At 57.5% G+C, this 25,877-nt stretch overlaps 1 protein-coding gene across 1 annotated transcript in view; it reads left to right on the forward strand.

The window, feature by feature from the left end:
* Positions 1–5,348: 5,348 nt before the first annotated feature.
* The window catches only part of NSG1 (neuronal vesicle trafficking associated 1), a 29,704-nt gene continuing 9,175 nt past the window's right edge, over positions 5,349–25,877 (forward strand). The window contains exons 1-3 of the mRNA XM_042936910.1: positions 5,349–5,472; positions 5,783–5,937; positions 9,478–9,594. Of these exons, the coding sequence (XP_042792844.1) occupies positions 5,809–5,937; positions 9,478–9,594 (246 nt within the window). The 5' untranslated portion in view covers positions 5,349–5,472; positions 5,783–5,808. The remainder of the gene's footprint in view (positions 5,473–5,782; positions 5,938–9,477; positions 9,595–25,877) is intronic.

Genomic DNA, 25,877 nt, shown 5'->3' on the forward strand with positions numbered 1-25,877 from the left:
GAGAGAGAGAGAGAATCCCAAGCAGGCTCTGGGCTGCAGCGCCGAGCCCGACGTGGGGCTCGATCTCACGAACTGTGAGACCGTGACCTGAGCCGAAATCAAGAGTCGGAGGCTTAACCCACTGAGCCGCGCAGGTGCCCCCGCCTCCCCGAGCATCGTCTTGACGACCATGTGTCACCTCCGCCTCCGCGGTCTCGTCCGAAAGACGAAGAACAGAACCTCACAGGTGCTTTGAGGACGTCGAGCGCCGGCACCTGGGGCGCACCTGACTGCTCACTGCACGCGAGCTCTTATTCACGCGGTCATTTCCACCGGTCACGATGGCTCCTCAAGACGGTGGCAAAAGGGATCCCCTGAGGCGGTTTTATGTCAAGGGAATTGTTGGCCAAGGGGTGTCACCCTGTGGGTCATTAAGACTATATAGACCGAACGACACACAAAAATTCCCCAAATTCAAAACAATAACATAGTGAGTCACCAGCTGACTGTGAGCCCCACACTATTTGCTCAGGTTCTCCAAGGACAAAGAAGCAACAATTTCGTTCATTTTTTAACCATTTACTGAGTACTCAGCGTGTGTTAAGTGCTGGGGTCAGAATACGATGGTGAAACACCAAGGGCCACCAGGGAAGTGGACTTATGATTTTGTCTATACCTTATGTATTTAAAACATTTTTTTTATTACATTTATTTTTGAGAGGCAGAGAGAGACAGAGCGTGAGTGGGGGAGGGGCAGCGAGAGAGGGAGCCACAGAACCCGACGCGGGGCTCGGACTCATGATCTGTGAGATCATGACCTGAGCCGAAGGCGGACGCTTAACCGACTGAGCCACCCAGGCGCCCTTATACCTTACGTATTTTTATATAAGGGTTGGAGTTTTCCAGAAACGCGCGTCTGCAATCAGGTTGAATCCGGGAGGGGGCATGTCTCGGTGACGTCACGGGCAGACCTGCCTTTGGCCTGAATGAGACCATGAATTTTCTTACTATACCCTTGAACTTGGCTTTACGCACCTGACATTTAAATGTCTGAATCTGCTGCGAATGTGAAATGAGTGGATGCCTATGCCATTTAACGTACGCTCTCGGAGTATCTGCTATTCCCCAGACTCTGTTCTAGTCTCAGGGGAGGCAGAGATGAACCATTAAGCTGTTCTGCCAGGATTGGCTCACACTCCAGGAAAAGGTATAAATACCCAAACCCAGCAGGAAAGAAGCATAAAGAAGCTCCAGGGAAGCCTCAAGGAGGAGGTGACACTGGATCCGGGCTTTGAAGGATGAGTAGGAGTTTGCCAAATGGACAGGGGATGGGGACACATTCCACGCCGAGGAAACCGCATTTGCCCAGGCTTGGAGGCAGGTGCTTTGGGAATGGGGAGGTTGGTGTGGCTGGAGTGTAAGGTTCAAGGAGAGACAGGGAGGAATGCCCAGGTGGACTGACTCTCCCCATCTGCAGAAACATCCAGAAGCCCCATTTCTCTCCCTCGTCCCTGTCAGCGTCCTGACCCACGGAGGATTAAGGAGCTGGGACAGAAAAACTTGAAACCCATCAGAAAGGAGGATGGGCACAGAATAGGCAAGTCCATAAAAAGTCATAAGGTCTTAAATTTCTCACCATCAAAATAACCGCACACACACAGAAAACGACGTACGATGATAGACGTGTTAACTAACCTCATTGTAGAAATAACTTCACCATCTACGTGCATATGGCCTCATCAGGTTGGACGCCTTAAACGTACACACTTCTATCCGTGTCAAGCTGGGAAAACTTTTTAAAAATACAGTGTCTTGTAATTGTCAGTAGGTTAAAGAAGGTAGATTAGCAGTTGCCGGGGAGGCTGGGGTGGGGGAGGGGAGAATGGGTAGCGACTGCTAATGGGGACAGGATTTCTTTTTGGGGTGATCCAGGTGTTCTGGAATTAGTGCTGATGGTTGCCCAACCTGGCACGTACGAAAAACCCAAACGACGTGCGCCCTTCAAAACGGTGAAATTTGCGGTACGGGAATTACTTCGCCATCAGAGAAAAAGACATGTGGCCAAAGCATCTCAGGAATTCACTGCTCTGCTCTGCCGGGCACTCCGTGGCCTGGGACCCGGCATGTCCCTCCCTGAGCTACAGAGAGGCTCACCAGGACTTGGGGGGGGGGTGTCTCCTCAGTCACTTGGAGCACTGATCCTGTGCCCACAGCAAGCATCCAGCCAGCACCTCATCTCTCCACATAAGCCACCAAGAATAGAGACCACAGGGATACTGAGTGGCCAGCAGCACTCAAAGCCGTAACAATAGCCGAAGCAGGTGCTGCTTTTTATAGCTCGTGTGATTCTTTTTAAAAAAATTTTTTTTTAATGTTTATTTATTTTTGAGAGAGACAGAATGCGAGCGGGTTAGGGGCAGAGAAAGAAGGAGACACAGAATCGGAAGCAGGCTCCAGGCGGTCAGCACAGAGCCCGACGCGGGGCTCGAACTCACGAGCCGCGAGATCATGACCTGAGCCGAAGTCGGGCGCTCCACCGACCGAGCCACCCAGGCGCCTCGCTCATGTGATTCTTATAGCGTCACTGTGATGGAGGTATTATTGCTATCATCTTCGCCTTCTGGATGGGGAAACTGAGGCATAGAGGTTACGCAATTTGTTTAAAGTCACACAACAAGGAAGCAGGAAAGACTGGAAATCCGCCCCCCCCCCCCACGATCCAGTCTAGGGGCGTCACTGCGAGGCTTGAACTTGGAAGTGGTGGCAGCAGCAGGGGGCAGTCCTGCCCCCCCCCCCCCCCCCGGAGGGCAGATGGGGCAGGGGTTGCTGCCATTGTCCAAGAGGTGGCGGGTCTGTCTCCTGGGGCAGCCCTAAAGTATCCTACAAAGAGTCATTTAGAAAAACCAAATACTGGCCAAAGACCTTGCAAGGGGGTCTAGGGTGGAGAGCAAGTCCTGTTGGTTTTACCGCGTATATGCTTCAAAACATCTTAACACCTGTCCACAAGCACCCTCGGCGGGCAGCTGTCCCCTGTTCTGTGACTCCGGCCTCTTCAAGCTAATCTCTTGCGGAGACCCCGCCCCTCCCAGAGGCCTAGGCGAACCCAACGGTGGCCCCCCCAGGATCCCCAGGACCTGTGAACGTGTCCTCTGGTAACCCAGTGAAGGATTTCGAGAGGATCACCTTATCTGGGGTCACCGAGTGGGCCGGAAATCCAATGACCGGGGCCGTCACGGGGGACACACGGAGGAGAGGAGGAGGCAGAGTGACCGCGGGGACAGACAGCGGACTGACGTGGACAAGCCTTGGAACGCCTGGGGCCCGGACGCTGGAAGCAGGAACGTTTGCCCCTGCAGCCTCAGCAGGGAGCATGGCCCCGTTGACCCCTGGCCTCAGGACTTCTAGCCTCCGGCTCGGCCAGGCTACACATTTCTGTAGCTTTAAGGCCTGGTTTGTGGTAAGCTGTTGGGGCAGCTACAGGAAACACATTTTCTGGCACATTCTTTTCCTCCCCGTGCAAGAGCGCTGTCTGGCTCCCGGCGGATCACATACTTGATCCAGAGTCTCCCATGCCCTCCACCTAAGGACCTGCCGTTTCATTTCCCTCTTCCATCGGCTTCTGGTGGGTGGGCTGTGGGTTTGCGTGCCCGCATTCCCGGCATCCTTCAGGGCCAGGCCCAATTCGGACCCTCCCCCCACCCCCCCACTGAAACCGCCCAAGTCCCAGTGACCGGCCCCCCGTGAACACCCGGGACGGCACACAAAAGGGAGCAAGCGGCATCGGCTGTCCTCTGCTGTCTCTGTAGAACCGTGGGTCCTTCCTGTCCCCGTCCTCCTCAGCTGGCAGAGCCTTTGAGGGAAGGAGGGGTACACACGGGGTCCCGGGGGGCCTTCCCCGCAGCTGCCTGTGTGGGGTCCCAACCAGAGTGTGTGTGTGTGGCCTGTGCTGGCGTCTGTAAAGTGCTGGCACCTGAGATGGGATCAAAGCCACCCCCCCCCCCCCCCCATGAGGCACACGTGGTCTCTCCTGACCGCTGAGTTGAGCCACACCAGGGACTGACCCAGCCCGGCACCTGAGCGGATTCTAACTCCCTTCCTCACCTGCTGCAGGGAGTGTCCAAGCGTCAGGGGGGAGGCTCCTGGGGTTCCACATAAGAAACCCGAACCCCACACAGACATGCGGTATCACTGCATCAGCCCTGTGGCTTCAGGGCCTTTGCCAGAAGGAGGCTGGTGGCCAGGCGCCAGCCCTGTGGCAGGGGCGGGGGCCTGGGACACCACCAGTCTTCCGCAGGCTGGCTGGGGGTAGTGTCTGCCCTGTGGTCAAAGACCCACTTGGACCCTGTTGGGGACCTGGGCCAGCGCAGGAATCTAACTACCTCCTGGGGTAAGAGGGGGTGGGGCCCTCCTGGGGATTTGGAAGTGGGGTTCCTAGCCTGGGCTGTTCCCGCTGTCTCCGTGCATTCCCTGCGGTTCTGGGGGGGGGGGGGGAGGCAGGTTCCAGTGGTTCTCCGTTGGCTGATGCAAAAGGCCCGGCCTCAGCCTTCGGCCGCGCGACTGGGGTGTGACAGAAGGACTTTGGGGACACCGACGCTCGGCCCCAAGCAGACAGGTGCCTGGAAGGTACCGATTCCCCAGCCGCCGCCCGCCTCCAGCTGCTGGTCTTGCCGCCGCACCTCGCGCGGTGGCTCGTCTGGGGAGGCCCGCAGCCAGGGCTGGCTCCAGGTCTGCAAAGTGACGCCCTAGTCCGGGCAGCTGCGACAGCGGCCGAACCCCCCCCCCCCTCCCCCGCCCCCTTCATTCCCGAGCGCCCTCCTCTGCGACCCGGACGCTCCCGGCTGCGGCTGCAGGGAAGGGACCCCCCACTTTCTCTTCCGAGGGGACCCGAACAACCGTTCCCTGTCTCTCCGACGCGGCGCGCGAAGCGCTCTCCCTGCCCCGCGCACCTAGCCCTCCGGCTCCGCCGGGGCGTCCTCCCAGCCCGGGCGCCGTCCCCAGCTCCGGAGGGCGCTCCCCGCACGGCCCGGCCCCGCTCCGTTCCCACCCGCGCCTCCTGGCCGCGGGGACGCCCCCTGCCCCCTCCCCCCTCCCGGGTGCCCGCCGCCGCGCACGGCCCCCGCCCCTCCCCCCACTTTGGGGGCTGCCCCCCCCCTCCGCGCCTCCCAGCGCCGCGCACGCCCCCGCCCGCGTTCCCGGGGCGCCCCCCGCCGCCGAGCGGCCGCGGGTCCCCGGGGAGCGCTCCTTTGTGCGGCCCCGCGCGCTGCGTCAGGGCGGAGTTGCCGCCGCCGCCGCCCCTGCACTCGCCGGCGCACGGGCGGCCCCGGGGGCGGCGGGAAGGGAGGCGGCGAGCGGGAGGAGGGAGCGGCCGCGAGCCCAATCGCTCGGCTCCCCCGCCCGGCCCCGCGCGGCGCCGCCTCCGCCATTGCTGCGCGCGGGAGCGGCCGACGCGGAGGCTCGCGGCGCGCTCGGAGCCAGACCTGCGAGCCGGCGTGGGTGAGTGCGGCCCGCGGGCCCGACCCTTCCGCCCCTTCCGCCCGGGGCGGGGTCCGCGGCCGCCGGGCTCCCCGGCGGGTGGACGGGGACGGCGCGCGGGGGACGGGAGGGGTGGGAAGGCTCCGCGCGGGGCTCCGGGACGGGGCGCGCCCCCTCCCCGGCCGCGGTGCGCCCCTGCGCTCGGGTCCCGCGGGGGAGGGGCCGGGACCCCCCCCCCCCCCTCCCCCAGCCCCGCCGGGTCGGCGTCCTCCCGACTCCTCCCCGGGGGCGGCCGAGCTCGCGGTGACTCCCGGCCGGCCCTCCCTCGCAGGCGCTAGCCTCGGGTCTCCCGGAACGATGGTGAAGTTGGGGAACAATTTCGCGGAGAAGGGCACCAAGCAGCCGCTGCTGGAGGATGGCTTCGACACCATCCCCCTGATGACGCCCCTCGATGTCAATCAGCTGCAGTTCCCGCCCCCGGACAAGGTGAGAGCCCCCCGGCGCCCCCGCGCCGCCGGGTGCGCACCCCCAAGTCTCGGGCGGCGGCCGCAACAAAAGAGACGCGCGGCGGTGCGCTGGCGACGCGAAGTGGGGGCGAGCCCGGGCGGAGGGAGGAAGCCCCCCGGGAGGACGACGTGCCCGCGCGGGATTCCGGATCTGGAGACGTGCTCCCCCCCGCCCCCAGCCTTGGGTGACAGCTCCGTCCTGACCGGGGAGCGCGGTGGGGGAAAGGTCCCTTCTTGATTTTCGTGGGCGTCTTGTCCGAGAGAGGTCCCTGGCGCCACAGCCCCGCCCCAGCCCTGCCTCAGGGTAGCAGGGGGCCGTGGGTCTGGGGTGAGTCTAGGGGCGCGGCTGCCCCGCGTGCCTCCCCAGGTGGCGCGGTGTCAGCCTGATTTGCCCCCTCGCGGTGGGGAGGCCCCTCTCTTTGGCCGGATGGACCCTCCTCAGGGGCTGAATTCCCGTCCGCATCCTCTCCGCCCGCCCCTCCCAGACTGGCTGTGGATGCTGCAAGGTGTCCCTTCTTACAGGGAGCCTCCCGCCTCTCTTTGTTCCTTTTGTGAAATCTTCAAGTCAGGGCTCTCTCTGCTCGCCCGGGTATTAGTGTGTGTTACTGTAGCCGGGGACAATCAATCATTCATCATCCTTTCCCCAAAGTGGGTTTTCTTTGCTGGATTTGAAGAGTCCCTTCTTTTCTTCAATACAGTATCCAATCAAATAGTTTCTGTACGTCGAGGAGAATATTTTCAAGAGCTAACACTTAAAAAGGTAAACATACGATGTTTAAAAGTCTCCACAATTGTATTGTAAAGCTCAAACCTGAAACGGTAATAAACGGCATCCGTTCTGACCACCTTGCCGCTGCTTAAAAACCACCCTGGCCGCGACTGAGCTCATTCTATTCCCCAAAGTGCGTTTCCTCTTATTGTCTCATTTAGCCCTGGTGAGGACGGTCTGACTCAGGTCTTTGTCTTTTATTCCCGCACGTTGGGGATTGCTGACCACCAGGCGGGGACCGGGAGGGGGGAATATCTGCAGCGGTGGGTCCTTCCTTTCTGGAAGATTCCTTTACTCCCATGTGGACTCTTTGACCTACTCAGCTCTCCGGAGTGGTTTCTGTCCCCCCCGACTTTATTGTCTGTGTTTTGGGTGGGGGGCAGGGGCAGGATCGTGGCTGGCAGCAGGTGTCTTGAGTTCAAGAGGATCAGCTCGTCGCACCTGTGCACCCAGGCCACGTGGGGCCGCTCTGGGGCACCGATGGTCCCGAGAAGCTTGGGGGAGGGGTGGGGCCGGGCTGCCTCAGCTGGGCGGGGGACTTGGACTTGCGGGCCAGCTCAGCCCGGCCCCACCGCCCCCACCTTCCCCTCCCAGCTCAGCCCAAGAGTGGTGGCAGCCTGTGCCAGGAACGCTGCGTCCTGAGGCAGCACCTCTGTCAGGTGACTCCCGCTGCTCAGCCTGAGCCTCCTCTTGGGCCCTCAGTCTGTTCCGTTCCAGAACCGTCTGGCACTCAGTTGACTTACACCAGGGAGGGGGATTTCAGGCAGGTGTGCAATCCATTGGCCGACCTGCTGTGCCGTCCAGAAGTGGCCCGGGTAGGTCTGAAAGAGAACGAGCCTCCCATCCCTGGGGGTGTTCAGACAAAGAGAGGGAGCTGGCAACGATGCTCCAGGGACAGGATTTCTAGCAGGAACCAATGATTAGGCTGGAAGATTTCAGAGGTCACGGATGAGTAGACTGACTCTCAAAGAGTTCACGAGATGCGCCCAAGGTCACGTGGCTGAAGGCCACACTCCTCCCGGATACAGAAGCTTCTGGCAGGGCCTCGTGCCCCGCCCTGCTCGGGACCAGACATCTGTCACTCTAGACCCCGCTTACCCTGAACAACAGCGCTGTGATGCTCACAGCCAGGGTTCAGGGGGGCGATGTCACCTGTCCCCTGTGGCATGGCTTATGGGGTCAGGGAACGCTGTCAGGGTTCCAAGTGGAATCTGTCCTGAGCATGTGTACTGAGTGCTGAGGTGCCCCAGTGACAGCAGTCACGTGGCAGCAACGTCGGGGCATCTCACCGGACGTCTGATGAACGCTCGTCAGGGGCCAGGCACTTGTCTGCGTGCTGGACGGGCTTACGTTTCTTTAACGAGCTGACGTTAGGAGGGAACTACCGTTGCCGCCCCTGTGGTACAGATGTGGAGATAGAGGGTCTTGTCCAAGGTCGCTTAGTGTGTCAGTGGAAGATGCAGAGGGATCCGGGCTGATAGAATACCGACCGGGCTCCCTCCTCCTCCTCACTGCAGCCCGGTCGGAGAGGCCTTGTTCCCGCTTGCGGGCCAGGACCCTGAGGTTCTGAGCGGTCAGGCACGTGCTCAAGGTCACACAGCCAGTCAGGTGCGGTTGGGACTTGAGGACAGTAGGGTGATGCGCAGACACTGCCTCGGAGCCGGCTGCCCCTCCCCACGTGGGCGCCCAGGCTGTCACTCCAGGCACGCCCTCCCTCTCAATGTCTGGAGAGCTGCGCGCACAGAAAGGAACAAAGAAGGAAGCAGGAGTGTGGCCCTTGGGTCACTTTTCGGTGGTGGCTGGCACGGGCCGCTTTCTCTCCCGATTCCTTCCTGGAGGCTGGCTCCAGGGTCCTGGCTCCCTCGGACAGCGTCGCCAGCTCCTGACTCGCTGGGTCTTCCTAGGTCTGCCCGAGTGTCTCCCCCAAGCTGCGTGCCGCCCTCTCTGGGGGAGGAAGAGCGTGGGGGTCGCTGGCTCTCCGCAGTCCAGTGGCCACTTGTTGGCTTCCGGAAGTGGGGGACCAGGGACTGGAGACGTGTGAGCTCTTGACGCCTCCCTGCCCGGTGGGGACAGGAGAGGAAACCGTCCCGGCCGCAGGTGTGAGGAAGAGGGGGCCGGGAGCCTGAGGGAGGAGGCTGGAGGGCGGGCCGGGGCTCATCTGAAGCTGGGGGGCCACAGGGGAAGGGGGTGTACGGGTCAGGGTAGGGCCGGTTTCCTGGGTGCAAACGCCTCTCCCACTTCACAGGGGGCAGAGGGGAAGAAGAGGAGGGAGACCCTCTGGGGGCCGTTGCAGGGGCAGAAGAGGGAGAGGATGGTGGGGTGGAGACAGCCACAAGGTCGATTTCCTTGCGAGCTGGCTCCTGCTCCTTCCTGCTCCTGGAGGGAAACGTTTAATCCCCTCTTGCCTCACTTTACCCACGGTGTAGAGACCAAGGGAAACCAAGCGCTCTCTCCCGACCACTGGGCTTGCGATATGAGTGGAGTGAGCACCGTGTCAGGAGTCCACCCTGCCACCTATTGGCTTAACTCCTCTGCCCCCGAGTTATCATACTTCCCTCCTGGGGCTGCTCTCAGGGTTATTAACGGGTAATTTCTTAGAAGGCCCCGGCACCGAGATTTCCAATAAATGGGGGCTGTCCTCATTCTTTTTGCCAAACACTTGGTGGCCAAACAGCGACTCGACTGCCCTCTTTGTGTCTGGATGCATCTGGCCGCACCCCTGACGCTCTGCTTCTCTGTTTCCCCGACAAGGTGGTGGTGAAAACCAAGACCCAGTACGAGCCCGATCGCAAGAAGGGCAAAGTGCGCCCTCCCAAGATAGCCGAGTTCACCGTCAGCATCACCGAGGGGGTCACCGAGAGGTTTAAGGTGAGTGGCCCCCGATGGGGACTACGCTGCCTTTGTGTCCAGGAGGGAACCGCCGAACTGACTCACGAAGTGACGGGGGTCGGGACAAGACACGGTTCATCTGGCTGACCCCCGCTGTGCAAAACCAGCCCTGTGGCTTTTAAGTTTTCTTCATTTCCTTGCTTTTCCAGAATGACCATACGTAACTTAGTGTTGTTGGGCTTTTTGGGTTTTTTTAGTGTTTACGTTTTTCAATTTTAACATACGACTTTTTAAAAAAAATTCCAGCATAACTAACACCGTGTTCTGTTAGTCGCGGGTATACGGGTGCAACGTAGCGGTTGAACAGCTCTGTCCGTTAATCGGTGCTCCTCAAGGTAAGTGCTCTCCACTCCCTTCCCCGACTTCACCACCCGCCACCGCCCCTCTGGCCGCCACCGGATCCTTCTCTATAGCCGTGAGTCCAAGGGGAAAACCCACCCCTAAACTTTCTTTTATATAGCGGCCACCCACGTGGGGAAAATCACTTTCCAGACTTGAAGTCTTTACCTCCAAAGTTCCAGGGAGGAAGCAGACTAACAAAGATAAGGCGGCCTACTCCCCACGTGCAAGACCCAGTTCCGGGCCCCTTACTTGTGCCAGCCGAGCTCAGTGACCCTCCTCCCCAGAGGGCAGGTCTATAACCCATCTTGCAGGTGGGGAAGTTGAGGTCCGGGGCAGTCCCAGCTGTCTGGGGGTCAGCCTCCGTCCTTCACCGGCCCCGGCAGGGTGCGGAGGCACGGGGCTTGGTGGCCAGTGTGGTCTGTGCACGGGCTGTTGGAAGCGCTCACTCATGGAGGGGGGAGGCCTCTCTCTGGACGGTTCTCTAGGGGGGAAGAGCTTTTGGAAGGGGCGGGGTTCCAGCCAAGTGGGGGGCGGGGTGGAGCCTCCCCCACAGGCTGGGTGGTCTCTGAGGGTGGGAACAGCTGGGCTGCTTGAGGAGGAAGTTAAGACACTGATCTTCTGGGGACTTGTTCTTTGGGAAACAAGACGTGGTAAAATGGTGCCCGTCACTCAGATTCAAAGGGGTGATTTGAGAGACGCCACTGGGTGGCCCAGACCTTGCAGAGTGGCCGTGGCTGCCTCTCCGTTCACCCCGTGTGGCTGTGTGAGCAGTCTGCTCGTGTCTGGGTGCACAGATGCTCGCACACCCACACTCCCAGCAGTTCCCACAGCATCTCACGCACTGCGTGCGGTTCTAGCTCACGAAAGCCCGTGGGTCGGTCGCTAGGTGCGAGCGAAGCCCGCAGAGGTGAGGCGGCTCCGCGGGGTGACTGGCGAAGCCGGGGTGTGCTGTGACCTAGAATCCCTCCTTCCCATCGCTCCGGCCTGCCTCGTGGGCTGGAGGGACACCGTGCCGGGCCTGCCTGGCCCGCGGACCCATCAAGAGTCACGATCTGCTGGGTCCGCGGGGTGTTCGCCCGTGTTATTTGTCTGCCCCGAGAGGTGGGTACTTCTAGGAGAGCCCCCTTTCCGGCGGGAACGTTGAGGCCCAGAGAGGCCCACGTCTGTGGTTCCCGCTGGTGCCATAAGGACGGTACGTGGGCTGAGAAGCTCGTCCGGTGGCTCCCGGCTTGGCAGTGTATCTGTGGCTTTAAGCTCATGACCGGGACCGGGTTGGAGTGACTCAAGGTCGACGTCTTTTTCCACTCTGGCCAGCCGGCTTAGCAGGGGCCTCATCTGCGGCCACTCACGTGACCTGCGCGGTGCGTGCCCTGGGGATTTGCCGCCTGCCGGCCCAGGCAGAAATGACCTTGGTTTCAAGGTCATCATATTCATCATTCTGATGGCTGACACCACCTGGATATCTGGGTTTCTCATTCCGGATTTGACCTTTGCTCTTCTCAGCCCTGGCATCTTAGGTCCCCTCGGAGTGGGGTGCAGCATGGCACCTGAACGGCTACCCATCGTCTGTTGTGGTCCATTGGGTGCAGGCTCTGTCCCCCAGCTCCGGTGCTTTCCCCACATGCTTACCTGCTGTGGGTCCCTCGGTTCCCTGTTTAAGGCACCGGTGACGCACATTGGCCACGAGGGCTTTGGGCAGCCACAGCCGAGCATCTGTGTGGTTACCTGGTGCCCGTTGCCCAGAACCCGAGGGCTCAGAAGATCTGAGCCCGTCCCTGTGGACTGGGCTGTGGTGGCAGGATCCTGTCTCACCTCTGCCTCCTCCTGCCGGGGGATGTCTGAGAAGGTGATGTATACAGCAGGTGCTCAGTAGAGCACTGTACTGCAGTGAGCCTGTCTCCCCGGTTTTCTGCATAAACAGCCCAGGCAAGTCCGTATGCTTAGCACCTGCCTCCTCCTTAGGGTTCACGACCACCCCGGAGGGGGCGGTGCTCGCCCGTTTCACAGATGAGGTTTTCGAGTCCCAGGTGGTCACCAGGGGGCTGGGGTCCTTCGGACTAGTCCGTGTCTCCGAGGCCAGTGCCTTTCCACCACACGGCCTGCTAGGCACACCTCCCCATGGGCTCCGCCTTCCAGCTCCTTCCAGTCCCGGCTCAGATACCAGCTCCGCCATGCAGCCTCCGGGGATTAACCTGGCCCTCCTGGGGTTCCCATTGCCAAACGTTAGGAGACAGTAGCAGCATCTAAACAGGGAGCCGGACTCCGGGTCAACAAGTTCCCTTCCTCGCTGGCAGCCTCGGGATGTGTGGTGGGCCATGTACCCGAGTGTTCTCCAGGGCGGGCATCGTTTTTCTCTGGTCTCTTCCTTTCGTGTCCCGTTGTCCAGGCTCCCTTCCGCCCGGGGCCCTCCTCTGAGGGGCCGTTCTTGGGCCATGCTTCTCTAGGTGTGACCAGATGTCCTGGCGAGGTCCAGCAGTGTGGCCTCTCTCTGCCAGCAAGGATGACAGCCCCTCCTCTTTGGGGCTATATATAGGCACGGGAACAGCTTGATGAATCACTGGGTGACTAGCCATGCTGGGGGCCCCAGAGTGCATGGGGACTTGGGGAGATTTCCAGGGTTTTCCCGCCGGACCCTTGCTTGTTGAGTAAGGCAGCTCCCCATGGAGCCCTCTCTCTGGGCTGTATGTGGATGTAAGTGCTTTCCACGTGTCACCGGTTCCCTCCCGGCCAGGCAGATGACCCCCAAGGTCACGGTCAGGGGCAGAGTGCGGCCTGAACCGTGTGGCCTGGCCAGCTTGACCGGGAGGCCTGTGGGCCAGACGCTCACAGCTGAAGGACCTGGGTTCTGTGGGCACCTCGGGCTTGTGCCCCGACACCATTCTCAACAGGGAGGGAGAGTTAACCTGGTTCCCCACGCGTCTGCTGTGGGGTCTGCGCGTGAGGGGAGGCCCCCAGTGCACTGTTCCTCTAAGTGTGGTCTGGGGCCACCTGCGGTAGAATCACCTGAAGTTTGATTCTAGCGGAGGGACCTGGACCCTGGGAATGTGCCTTGTGACCATGAGCTCTCCGGTGGCCCTTTTGTGGCTGGAGGTGCGTTCTAGCACAAGGGCAGGGCAGGCTCAGGAGGGCCGGCACCTTTCTGAAGTGCTGATGGTGCTCACCGTTCTGGAATGTTCTCCCAGCCTTTTCTTGCCCAATTAGGTGTCTGGCGTCTCTGAGTGGAGCCCACAATAAGGCACGCTCCTCCTGCGACGCATCAGCTGGCCGAGGGGTGGGGAGCGTGGGGGGAAGAGGTTGACCCGGAGACGGATCTGTGATGGAAGGTTCGGCCTCCACCCTGGGCCGTGCTGGGGGCTCCGTCACAGCTTTGCTTTGGACAGAACCTCTTCCTCATCCTTTCGGTGACTGGGCGGCTTCTGTGTGGCTCCCAGCCCGGCCACCGCCCCCGTTCTTTTCGTCTCCCTGTGTGAATTGCAGGAATGGAACTGCGTCTTTCAGCTGTTGGAGCAACAAGTAACTAACGTGTCCCCCTTCGTCTCTAATTTGCGCGGTTCGGGAGCGGGGAAGCCGGCTGCTTTGCGCCTCCTCTTTATATACCTTTGGACGGCATCCTTGAGACGAGATGTCTTTTTGGATGTTACTTTATGGTTATCACTCGGGGATGAATCTCTTGGCTCCCAGGTTGCTAGGCTGGTTGCTAGGTAACCGCTGATGGGGAGAGGGTTTTGTAAGACTCCGCCACGATGGGATTGCTGGATGAATCACCCAGCAGCGGGCCAAAAGCCTAGGCTTGTGAAGAGGTTAGTCAAGGAGGGAAGTGCTCGTTTAATTAATTGGAGGTGTATTTATGCGGAGAATAAACACAGGCTGAGATGGTTCTCAAATTAAGTAAACCTAAACATCTTTTCAGTCGCGTGTTCACCCACGCAGGGCGGGGTGTCAGGGTGCGGCTGGGGCTGCTTGCTTAACGCCCCCCTCCCGTCTTGGAAGATGGAGGGGCCGTAATTAGGCAGATTAAAGGAAGGCTCTGTCGGGGCTCTCCTGAGCCCTTTATGCTCTGTGGCTGCCGCGATGGAGAGCTGTTGACGTTTCTGAGACCCACACGCCTTCTCTTTGTGAGTTAAGGGTTTGGGTGAGCAACCTGCACCCCCTCCCCTGGGGCCGTGTTTCCTCTGGGGCTCCGTGAGATTCCAAGGTCAGCCTTGCACGTGAACGCCTTTCGTGGTCCGCGCAGAGCTGGGAGGATGTCCTAGGAGGAGAGACGGAGTTCGTCTGAGCCCCCTGTGTTGGCGGTGGATCCTACGGTGGGGGCATCCTTTTGCATCCCGTCACAAATGATTCTGTGGGTGGTTGGTCCCTTCTTCTCACCTCCTTAATGACCTTGAGCTTCCTGTGCACCCGGCTTGTTTTCCACGCTCTCCAGTGATCCCCCGGTGTGTTTGGAGACGCATTTGTTAAATATTTATGAACGGCAACACCATTTCCTTGGCGTTCGGCGGTGGGGGAGGTCTCCAAGCAGTGGCACTGGAGATCCCAGAATTGTTTGGACACCCCCGTAACCTTCAGCCGAGCGTCCCGCGGGACTCGGATGCCAGGTTCTGCGGTGGCAGAGCCCACGGTTTTCTGGCCCAGCTGTCGAGTGGGGGCTTCATCCAGAATCGGATAATAAGTGGTTTGAGTCATCTTGGAGAGGGGGTGTCTGTGTGTTCACTTTTTTGTCGGTTACCTAAAATATTTAGTGTTGCACATGCTTGAAGATGTCAGGATTCATCCTATTTTTCCAAGATTTTTTTTTTTTTTTTTTTTTACTGCATTACTCAGCAGAAAACACATTTCCTTTCCCCTCCCCCCTGAGGGGGGAGGGCAGAGGGAGCGGAGGAGGGAGAACCTAGCAGCCATCGACCCAGAGCCGACTCAGGCGCGGAGTTTTATGAGTGTCATTCCTTTTTGTGTTAGTAACAATCTTGAAGGTTGATCTCGCTGGCTTGACTTCGTAGGTGGGGAACGAAGGTCAGAGAGGTTAAGGAGCAGGCAGACGGGCAGCCAGCTAACCGGGGGTGGAAACAGGATTCAGACCCACATCCACCTGCCACCCCAAAGCCCACCAAGCTCTGTCTCCCACACCGGCAGCTGCACGGGACCTGCGGGCCGGCTCTCCCCCACTTTGGATGTCCCAGTCCCACCCCCCACTGAGCAGTGACCTCTCCCAGGGGCCCCCAGCAGGAGAGGAAGCCCCACCTGTAAAATGGGGGTGCTGCCCGTTCCCCACTGATCCTTAGAGAACTAGGGTGTGGACCAGGGTCTTGTAAGTTGAGTGGCTATATAACTTATGGCCCGGATTGGGACGCTTTTGAGAGTGACCGTGGACACTGTACACTGGGGATGCCAGGGCGGTAACCAGCAGCCGGGACTGTCCTAAGAATCCGGGGTACGTGGTCCCCTCCTTATAAAGTTTGCCCCGAGGCCCACATCTTGTTTGCCATCCATTGCTGGCTGTTCTTTCCAGAAAACATCCCTCAGCTCCGTCTTGCCTCTGGGGCTGGGCTGCCGGGACCCCTGCCCCAGCCTGTGTCTTGCCTGCCTCCTGTCTCTCTCCCTGGCCCATCTTTCCTTAGTGCGGTCAAATCTATGTAACGTAAATTTTATACTTCAAAGTGTTCAGTTCAGTGACATGTGATCTGCATTGTTGCCCAGCCATCACCACTGTGTAGTTCCAGAACATTTCATCACCCCGATAGGAGACCCCTTGCCCATTAGCAGTCACCCCGTTTCCTCGCCCTGTCGGCCCTGGGCAGTCACCGATGTACATTCTGTCTCCGGATGTGCCTGTTCTGGACATTTCACATGGGTAGAACCATACAACACATGGCCCTCTGTGACTGGCCTCTGTCACCGGTGTGTTTTCACCGATCATCCCTGTCGTAGCAGATGGGTGCCTCATTTCTTTTTCTTTTCTTTTCTAATTTTTTTTAATGTTGATTTATTTTTTGAGAGAGAGAGAGAGCGCATGAGAGGCAGAGAGAGAGAGGATGGGAGGCACAGAATCCGAAGCAGGCTCCAGGTTCCGAGCTGTCGGCACAGAGCCCGACACAGGGCTCGAACCCACGAACCGTGAGATCATGACCTGAGCCGAAGTTGGGCACTTAACCGACTGAGCCACCCAGGCGCCCGCCTCGTTCCTTTTTATGACTAATACTGGGTAGTATGGCTAGACTGTCTGATCTATCCCTTCATCCACGGATGGGCACTGGGGCCGTTTCCACCTCTTGGCTGGCGGGAACAGCGCCGCTGTGAACGTTCACATGCAACTTTTGTTTGAACACCTGTTTTCCGTTCTTCTGGGTTTGCACCCGGGAGTGGAGCTGCCGGTTCGCGCGGTGATCTTGTGTCTGACACACCGAGGAGCTGCTGTTTTCTCTGGCAGCTGCGCCGCCCCCCAGCCCCCCCAGCAACGTGTGCAAGGCTTCCGGTTTCTGCACATCCCGCCAGCACCTGTCACCCTCCGTCCCTTCAATTCTAGCCGTCCTAGCGGCTGCAAGGCAGTGTCTCACTGTGGTTTTGATCTGCATTTCCTGGGGGGCTGATGACGCTGAGTGCTTTTCCCCGTGCGCTGGCTGGCCGTTCGTGCGTTTTGTCTGGAGAGGTGTCTGTTCAAGTCCTTTCCCATTTCGAACTGGGTTGCTTTTGTGCTGTTGAGTTGCATTCTGGACACCAGCTCCTCATCAGATCTGTCATTTGCAGATGTTTGCTACTATCTGTGGGTCGCCTTTTCATGTCTTTGCACAAAAACATAATCTGGCACAAAATTTAAACATTTTGAGGTACGATTTATTTTTTCTTTCGCTGCTTGTGCTTTCGGTGGTACATCTAAGACACCGTTGACCTCTCCCAGGGGCCCCCAGCAGGAGAGGTGTGCCAGCTGCCAAGTCTGAGGTCATGAAGATTTACCTCTGTGTTTTCTTCCAAGAGTTTTATGGCTTTAGCTTTCACATTTAGGTCTTCATTCCATTTGGAGTTAATTTTTGTGGATGGTGTGGGGTAGGTGTCGAGCTTCGAGCTTCTTCTGTCTGTAGAAAGCCAGTTGTCCCAACACCATTTGTTGAAGAGACTGTTCTTGCCTCCCTGAATGGGCATGGCGACTCGATTCAGAAACCAGTTGATCTTGACGTAGGGTTTAATTTCTAGACTCTCTGTGCCATCCCATTTATATGGTTATTCTTATGCCAGTACCACACTGTCCTAATTACTGTAGCTTTGCTGTAAGCTTTGAAATTGGGGAAGATGAGTCCTCCCACTTACTCTCTGCTTTCAAGATTGCTTTCGGCTGTTTGGGATCCCTGTTTTTTTTGCGTCTTCCCTGATTTCTTTTAGCAGTGTTTTTCCGTTTGCAGAGTTCAAGTCCTTTCCCTTTGGCCGCAGGCAGTAAACGACAGCAGGGCGAGTGCTGCCTGTGACCCTCACTGGTGCAGAGCACTGGTGTTTTTGTGTCACGCCGTAGCTGATGCCTGGATCCCCTCCTTTCTTTGAAATCACAGTATTTCTCAGATCTTGCTTGATGTTAATAAAGAAACAAGTATATATGTATCATCAGTTTATATCTTTTGCGGTCTTCTGACAACAGTATTTCAGCACGATGGGTTTTCCGTGCCGTCCCAGGTATGGTGTTGTGCGTATCTCCAGCATGATTCGGAGAGGGATCTGTAGCCTTTTCTGGCTCCCGGAGAGTCAGTGGCACAAACACAGCGGACACCCTGTGCTGGGCTGGCCCCTGGTCCCTTGAAGGCCACGGCCCAAGGCACGGTCTGGGCCCCCACGTGGCAAGTGCCGGTGGACATGGCCAGGAGTCCAGCTCCGGTAGAACAGCTGTGATTGCCTCCCACAGCCTCCTGCTCTGGAGCTTTTACTGACAGCTGCACAGAAGTGATACACATTTGGGGGTGATGTAGAATCTGCTTCCTCTCACTCACTCTCGCTCACACGCACGCACACATCGGTGGCGAACGTGTCCTTCAGCTAACTTGGAGCCTCCTAGTGTTGTGAGAAATGGTAACTTGTCACAAAGAGGCGGCTGCCTCCTGGAATTCTGCAAGTGCCCAGGAACCGTCTGGGTTCCTGCTTCTTGATGTGGCAGACAGGGACCTGTGTCACCTGGCTTGGGTCCCCTCCTGCAGGACATGTGATGCGCCGGCCACACTGGCCAAACGCACCGCGTCCCTTGATGCTCTGGGCTTTGGCACAGCCTTCTTCCTCTGCAAACACGCCTTCCACCCTTGCTGCCCTCATGAGCTCCTCCTCTAAAACCCAGACCCCCCGCCCCCACGTCTTCCCCAAGCACAGTAGGGATTCCCCTCCTTCTCCTGCCCCCACCCCCCCAGTCATGATGAGTTCACACCATGCAGCGGAGAGCAGGGCTGATGCGGTGGGGCCAAGGACAGGTCAAGGTAGCCACCTTCTTGAGAATGTCTACCAGCCACCTGGGATTCCGTAGGTGGAAGAAGGCAGGGCCCTGGGGCCCTTTTTTGCCTTTGTAAGCCCCTTCATCCTTAGGAAAAGAAAACAGGACATTAGCATATGACTGTCTCGGTCTGAAGAATACAATCCAGGCTGGACCCATTATCATCATACAGTTCTTTTCTTCCTGGTTTTACAACAAAACTGAAAACCATTTTTGTGGGCCAGGGAAAGCATCCGTCGCCAGCACTGGGCCCCGGGGTGCCCGGCAGAGACGACGGCTCTGAAAGAACAGCCCTGCTTCTAAGGAAAGGTGCTTCTCCAGCGCGGGGGCTCCCTGCCCCCCACCCCTGCCCACAGCCCCGCCCGAACGCAGGCGACAGCAGGCGCCGTCCGTCTGGCAGCCCAGGCTCTCCAGGCCTCCAGGAGCCCGTGGGGGGCACAGCAGCCCCGGGGCCCCCCTCCTTCTTGTGTGTGATCGTTTGCTTCACGAAACCCAGACCGACTGGCACCTCTAGAGACGGAACTTGTGCCCCATTTGACGTGGGGATGCTCGGGGTTGGCTCCGTAAGTACTCGCTGAGAAGATGGGCCGCCGGCCAGCTGGGTCCAGTGACTCCCTGTCTCCCTCGGTGCGCGCTGGGGACTTGCGCTCCAGGAGGCGAATGAGCTCCCGGGGGCGTCTGTCACAAAGTGCCACCACCTGGGTGGCTCAGGACAACACGCACGGATTCTCTTATGGCCCTGGGGGGTCAGAAGCTCTGAGTCAGGGCATCTGGGTGTTGGCAGGTGCTCCCGCTGGGGGGCTCCCGCTGGGGGGCTCCGTCTCCTGGGCTTTTGGAGCCACCAGAGCCACGGCCCCCACGCTTCTTGGCTCGTGGCCCCTTCTTCCACCTGGCCCGGCGTCCTCCAGTCCCTGCTCTGTCTCCTCTGCTCCATCCCGTAAGGACGCCGGGGACTTCGCTTGCGCCCACCCGGATATTCCAGGAGGTCTCCCCGTCTCTAGACCTTGATTCAATCGCAGGGGCAGAGTCACTTTTTGTGTAGAAGATGATGTGCACAGGTTCCAGGGGTTAGGACCTGGACGTCCTTGGGAGACAACACTCGGCTTACCCAGCCGGTGTGCCCTGGGCCGGTCACCTACGCGTCTGAGCCTCAGCGTCCCCGAGGGTAAAAGTGTTGCCTTCGGGAGCTGTCATGAGGAGTCCACGAGCCGTGGTTAACGGTCTGCTAGAGCACAGAGCGTGGTGGAAGTCTCTGGAGCTACCCTTAATACTGGTGTTTCGGCACAGGAGTGCCCAGGCTGGGTGGGGGGAGGGGAGCTCAGCAGCCCTCAGGCTCCAGGAATCCCTTGCAGAAGGGGTTCCTCCGTTTACCCCGTCCTCAGCTTATATTGTGCATGGGAAGTGTCTGGGAAATTTTAAATGCTACTGAGGCCTAGTCATTGCCCCCCCCCCCCGCCCCCCGTCTTCTGCTGCCTCGCTCTGGGTGGGGTCCTGGTGTTGGGATCCTCAGAGGCTCCTGTGATTCTAACACAGCCGTGGTTCCGCCCCTGTTTTTGTGCTCAGGCTGGGCCACTGCACGTGGCTGCTGCTTCGCTGCCTGCGTGTGTCCCTGGGCTCCTCGGACTACCTGGGGGTCTCGTTGGCTCGACTCGAAGGTGCTGCCTTTTCAGCGACCGGGCCTCCATCACACATCAAGGTGCCAGATGCGATGGTCTCTGAGCATCTTCCGTGTCCCGGTGCTGCAACACCGTGAGGGGATGGGCTTTCTGAAGCAAGGGCTTGCCCTGCCCACCACTGACTGCCCAACTGGGGTCTCCTGGGCTCCCCACCGTAAACCCGGGGGCTGGGCTGGCATGGCCACTTCCCGGCGGAGAGGGGCCACGTGCCCTTTCCGGAGTCACGATGCGTGCGGGCCTGGCGGGCCTGGAACCCAGGGCTCTTGACGCGCGTTGGGCAGCGAGTGGCCAGTTTGTCTTCTAGTCAGACTATTCTGGAATGGGTTGGAAGGTGGGGCCGCTGGCGGCTGGGGGCTCCCCAGGATGCTTCTGGTCAGGGTGTGTCGACGTAGGAAACAGCCTAAAGGGTACTCCCGCGAAACGGCTCTAATTTCACACTTCTTTCTAGAATGTGCCTAGCTGTCTCACGGGAGCAGGGAGATTGGTGAGACTCCTCCCTGTGTCTCCAAACTGGGACACAGTTTCGTTTCACTTGAAGCACAGAAACAGTAGATGCTGGGCTGTGCGGTGTCCATGCTTGTGCTGCTGGTGCTGGGAGACGCTGGGATGCTCCAGAGCCTTCCTGGAGGGGAGGCAGGGGCCCGGCCAGGGCTTCAAAGGGTGAGGAGGAGAGCAGGTGACCCAACCTGGCGTGCTGGGGAAGGGACAGGGATGGCAGCAGACAGAGAACACCTCAGGGGACGCGAGCCAGCCCTGGTCCCCCCCCCCCCCCCCCCCCCCAAACAGCTCCAGCCCTCGGGGCCGCCGTGGCAGGTTCACCGCTGGGGGCTTAGCCAGCAGACGGGGCGTGTCTCCGTTCCGAGGGTCAGAAGCCCAGATACGGGTGATCGGCGGGGACGTGCTCCCTCTGAAGGCTGGAGGGGAGTCCTTCCTTGCCTCTTCCCAGTTTCTGGTGGCTCCTGGCGGCCCTCGGCTTACAGACACGAACCTCCCACCCTCTGTCTTCTCGAGCTTCTCCCTGCGTGTAGGTCTCTGTGTCTTGTCTCCCCTTTCATAAGGACACTGTCAAATTGGGTTAGGCCCCACCCTAATGACCTCAACTTAATCACATCTGCAAAGACCCTATTTCCAAATAAGGCCACATTCAAAGGTAGCAGGGTGTAGAACTTCTATATTTTGGGGAGGGGAAGACACAGTTTAACCCATAATGGGCCTAGCGCATGAGGCTGACATCTCTTCAGAGCCCTGATCCCTAGTCATTCTCCTGATAAACGTGTAAGAGCACGAGGCTTTGTTCCCCGCCTGCAGACATAAGATACGCAGGTGACCTGCTTAGGCACACAGCTGGCAGGTGGCAGAGCCAGGAGCCAATTCTGAGCCGGCTGGGGATCTTTCTGGAAAGGCCCGGGGCTCTCTCCTCAGGCCACGATAACCGCAGGGGTGCCCTATGCCGGTGGTGAATAGGAAACCCACATTTCTCTTTGGACCATGGGGCACTTCCCAGGTTTGTGCAGACCCTGGGGCCCAGGAGAGGCTTGGAGTTTGCAGAGGTGTGGGGGAAAGAGTGGGGACAACCCGCAGGGGAAGGGCTTTGCTACACCAGGCGCCGCCTCCCGACTGTCCCTGGATTTCTCTGCCTCCCTCCTTTGAGTCCTCCGGGAACCGTCATGTTTGCTTTCCTTGGTTCCGTGGGCTCCTCGGTCATCAGGCCTGGGAATCCTGGTCGCAAGGCCCAGGCCGGGTTCCAGGAGGAGAGTGGTTCCCACAGCCCCGCCGAGAGATGGGGCTTATTTTTAAACCTAAACACATGGGGCGCCGTGAACCAAACACAGTCATGGCTTCCACATTCAAGGGACAGGTTAAAGACTGCCCTAGGACGTGAGATCGTGTGTGCGTGCATATGGATTTTAATTGAGAACTGTTGTACACACACCATTAATTTCAGGAGTGAGACACAGAGACTCCGTATTTTTACATGTCGTGAAATGATCACCAAAATGGAGTCCAGGGAACACCATCACCACACAGCTACAGTTTGTGCATGCGATGAGAATTTTCAAGGTTTAATTTCTTAGCCACTTTCAAACATACAACACAGTATTATTCTCTATCATATCCCCAGGACTTACTTACCTTAAAACTAGAAGTCTGTACCTTTGACCACCTTCACCCATTTCGCTTACCCCACCGATCTGTTCGCTGTATCTCCGAGCTTTTTTTTGTTTTGTTTTTAATTTTTTTCAAACTTTTTTTTTTAAATGTTTGTTTATTTTTTGAGAGAGAGAGTGCAACAGGGGAGGGGCAGAGAGAGAGGGAGACATGGAATCTGAAGCAGGCTCCAGGCGCTGAGCCATCAGCACAGAGCCCGATGCAGGGCTCGAACCCATGAACTGTGAGATCATGACCTGAGGCGAAGTGGGAGGCCCAACCAACTGAGCCACCCAGGGGCCCCACCCGAGCTTGTTTTTTTGTTTTAGATTCCACACATAGGTGAGCTTATAAGGTACTTGTCTTTCTCTTCATTTAGCATAATGCCCTCCAGGTCCATCCTTGTTGTGGCAAAGGACAGGATTTCCTTCTTATTCTGGCTGAATACTACTCCATTGTGTGTGTGTGTGTGTGTGTGTGTGTGTGCGCGCGCGCAACATGCACACACACACCACCTTTTCTTCACCCTCTCGTCCATCCATGGACACTTAGGTTGCTTCCACGTCTTGGCTGCTGTGGATAAGGCGGATATGAAAACGGTGTATTCGTACCGACTGTTTGAGTCCGTGCTTTCACTTCTTTAGGGTATATACCCAGAAACAGAATTGCTGGATCACATAGTAATTCTGGTTTTAACTGGCGGAGGAGACGCCATACTGTCCTCCAGAGTGGCCGCACCGGTTTGCTTTTCTACCAGTGCTCAAGGCTTCCTCTTTCTCTGCATCCTCTCTGGCACTTGCTGTCTCTTATCTTTTTCGTAACAGCCATTCAAACAGGTGTGAGGGGTCGCTCCCTGCGGTTTTGATTCCCTGATGATCGACGGCGAGCACCTTTTCACGGTCCTGTGGTCCATCCACAGGTCTCCTTTGGAAAAATGTTCAGATGCTCTGCCCATTTAAAAAGTTAGATTGTTTGGGTTTTGGCCATGAGATTGTAGGAGTTCTTTATATATTTTGGATTTTTGCCCCTTGTCAGATATATGACTTGTAAGTATTTTCTCCCACACAGGAGGTTGGCGTTTCCATTTTGTTGATGGTGTCCTTTGCTGTGCAGAAGCTTTTTGGTGTGATCTAGTCCCACTCATTTATTGTTGCCTGTGTTTGCCTTTGCTTTTGGGGTCAGATTTAAAAAATCATCGCCAAGACCAATGTCGAGGAGCCTTAACTTCTAGGAGTTTTATGGTTACAGGTCATATGTCTTTAATTGCTTTTGAGTTAGTTTTTGTATATTATGTAAGAAAGTGGTCCAGTTGCATTCTTTTGCATGTGGCGCTCCAATTTTCCCAACACCATTTATTGAAGAGACTGTCCTTTCTCCGGTGTATGTTCTTGCCTCCTTTGTTGTAAGTCAGTTGACTATGTGTGGGTTTATGTCTGGGTTCTCTGTTCTGTTTTTATGCCAGTACCAGACTGTTTTGATTGCTGTTGCCTTGTAATATAGTTTGAAATCAGGGAGCAGGATACGTCCAGATTTGTTCTTCTTTCTCAAGATTGCTTTGCTTATTCGGGGTCTTTTGTGGTTCCATCCAGATTTGAAGATTGTTCTATTTCTGTGAAAAATGCCACCGGGATGTTGACAGGGGATTGCATTGAATCTGTAGATTGCTCTGTGCAACGTGAACAATATTAATTCTCCCCAACCATGAACACAGACTACCTTTCCATTATTTGTGTCTTCAAATTCTTTCATCAGCGTCTTAAAGATTTCAAGGCACAGATCTTTCACCTCCTTGTTATATCTATCCCAAGGTATTTGATTCTTTTAAATGGAAATACAGATGAGATTGTTTTCTTTTTTAGGTAGTTTGCTATTTATGTATAGAAACACTACAGCTTTCTGTGTATTGATTTTGTGTCCTACAAATTTGTTGAATTGTTGATTAGTTCTGAGAGTGATTTGGTGGAGTCCTTAAGGTTTTCTATGTATAATGTCATGTCGTCATACAAAGGGTGATAGTTTTGCTTCTTCCTTTCCAATTTGGGTGCCTTTTATTTTTCTCAGGTGCTGTGGTGAGGACTTCAATACTATGTTGAACAGAAGTGGTGAGAGTCAACATCCTTGTCTCATTCCTGATCTGAGAGGGAAAGCTTTTAGCTTTACACCATTATGATGTTAGCTGTGGGCTTGTCCTGTGCGGCCTTTATTACGTTGAGGCGTGTTCCCTCTATACCCACTGTGTTGAGTTTTTATCGTAAGTGGATGTTGAATTTTGTCAAATGCTTTTTCTCCATCTGCTGAGATGATCATGTGTTTTTATCCTTCGTTTTACTCACGTGACGTATCACATCGTGGGTGCTGAAGGTGCCTGCCTCCCTGGAATCAGTGTACCCTCTTATGCTGTGTGATCCTTTTAATGCATTATTGAATTCAGTCTAATACTTTGTTGAGCAGATAATACTCTTTAAAAATTTTTTTAATGTTTATTTTTGAGAGAGAGAGAGAGTAAGTGTGAGTTAGGGAGGGGCAGAGAGAGAGAGGGAGACAGAGAATCCAAAGCAGGCCCCAGGCTCTGAGCTGTCAGCATGGAGCCCGACGCAGGGCTCAAACTCATGAACCGTGAGATCATGACCTCAGCCGAAGTCGGACGCTCAACCCGCTGAGCCACCCATGTGCCCCGATTTTATTTTACTTTTTAAAGGGTTTGTTTATTTATTTTATTTATCAGAGAGTGAGCATGAGTGGGGAAAGGGCAGGGAGCGAGGGAGGGAGAATTGGAAGCAGGCTCCACTCTGTTAGTGCAGAGCCCAACATGGGGTTTGAACCCAGGAACTGTGAGATCGTGACCTGAGCTGAAGTCAAGACGCTCAACTGACTGAGCCCCCGCCCTGGGCGCCCCGAGGAGATAACATTCTAACAGGGCCTCTTAACCTCTTGTGTGCTATGCTCTGGACTTCTTGGAATGATGTTTTCAAATGCCCAAAATAAAACACGAAGGCTTGTGAAGGAAACCAGTTCTGTCAAACGCAGCTGTTATCACCGACCACCCTGGCAGAAGCAGCAGCTGCTCTCGACCTCTCGGAGCCCCGCGAGCTGCCCCCAGGGGCTGCCAGCAGACGGCTGGGTCCCGGGCAGGGCAGGTGCGGCTGAGCAGCAGCCTGGGTGAGCGTGGGGCGGGGGGCTCGGGGAGGACAGGGCAGTGGGTGTGAGGGGGGCTGTGTGGCCTGGACCGTGAGCCGGGCCACCCGCACGGGTACGACGGTGGGGACAGGGGGCAGCGGCCAGGGCAGACGCGTCCTTCTGCAGGGCCTGCCGTCCTCAGGAGCACCGTGCGCGTCTGCAGCCCTCCCGCCAGGCCTGGGAGCCGGGTCCTCTCGTTGCCCCTGGTGGGCAGGAGCCCGGGCCCAGCGGGGGCCGCCTGCCCGTCCCAGGTGTCGCCAGCGGCAAGGTGGCTCTTGCCGGAAAACCTGGGTGTCCCGGCGCCCCCCCCCCCCCACCCCGCCCCCCGCCGTGCACATCTGACCTCCTTCAGCTCCGCGCCCTGGCGCCTCTGGCCTCCCTGGGCCGTCTGGGGTCTGAGGCAGCGTTCTTGCCATGCAGTGCAGTCACCACTGGAACCCAGTGGCCTTTCCTGCGGGCACTTT

This window comes from Panthera leo, chromosome B1 (assembly GCF_018350215.1).
Source record: "Panthera leo isolate Ple1 chromosome B1, P.leo_Ple1_pat1.1, whole genome shotgun sequence".
NCBI classification, from domain to species: domain Eukaryota; kingdom Metazoa; phylum Chordata; class Mammalia; order Carnivora; family Felidae; genus Panthera; species Panthera leo.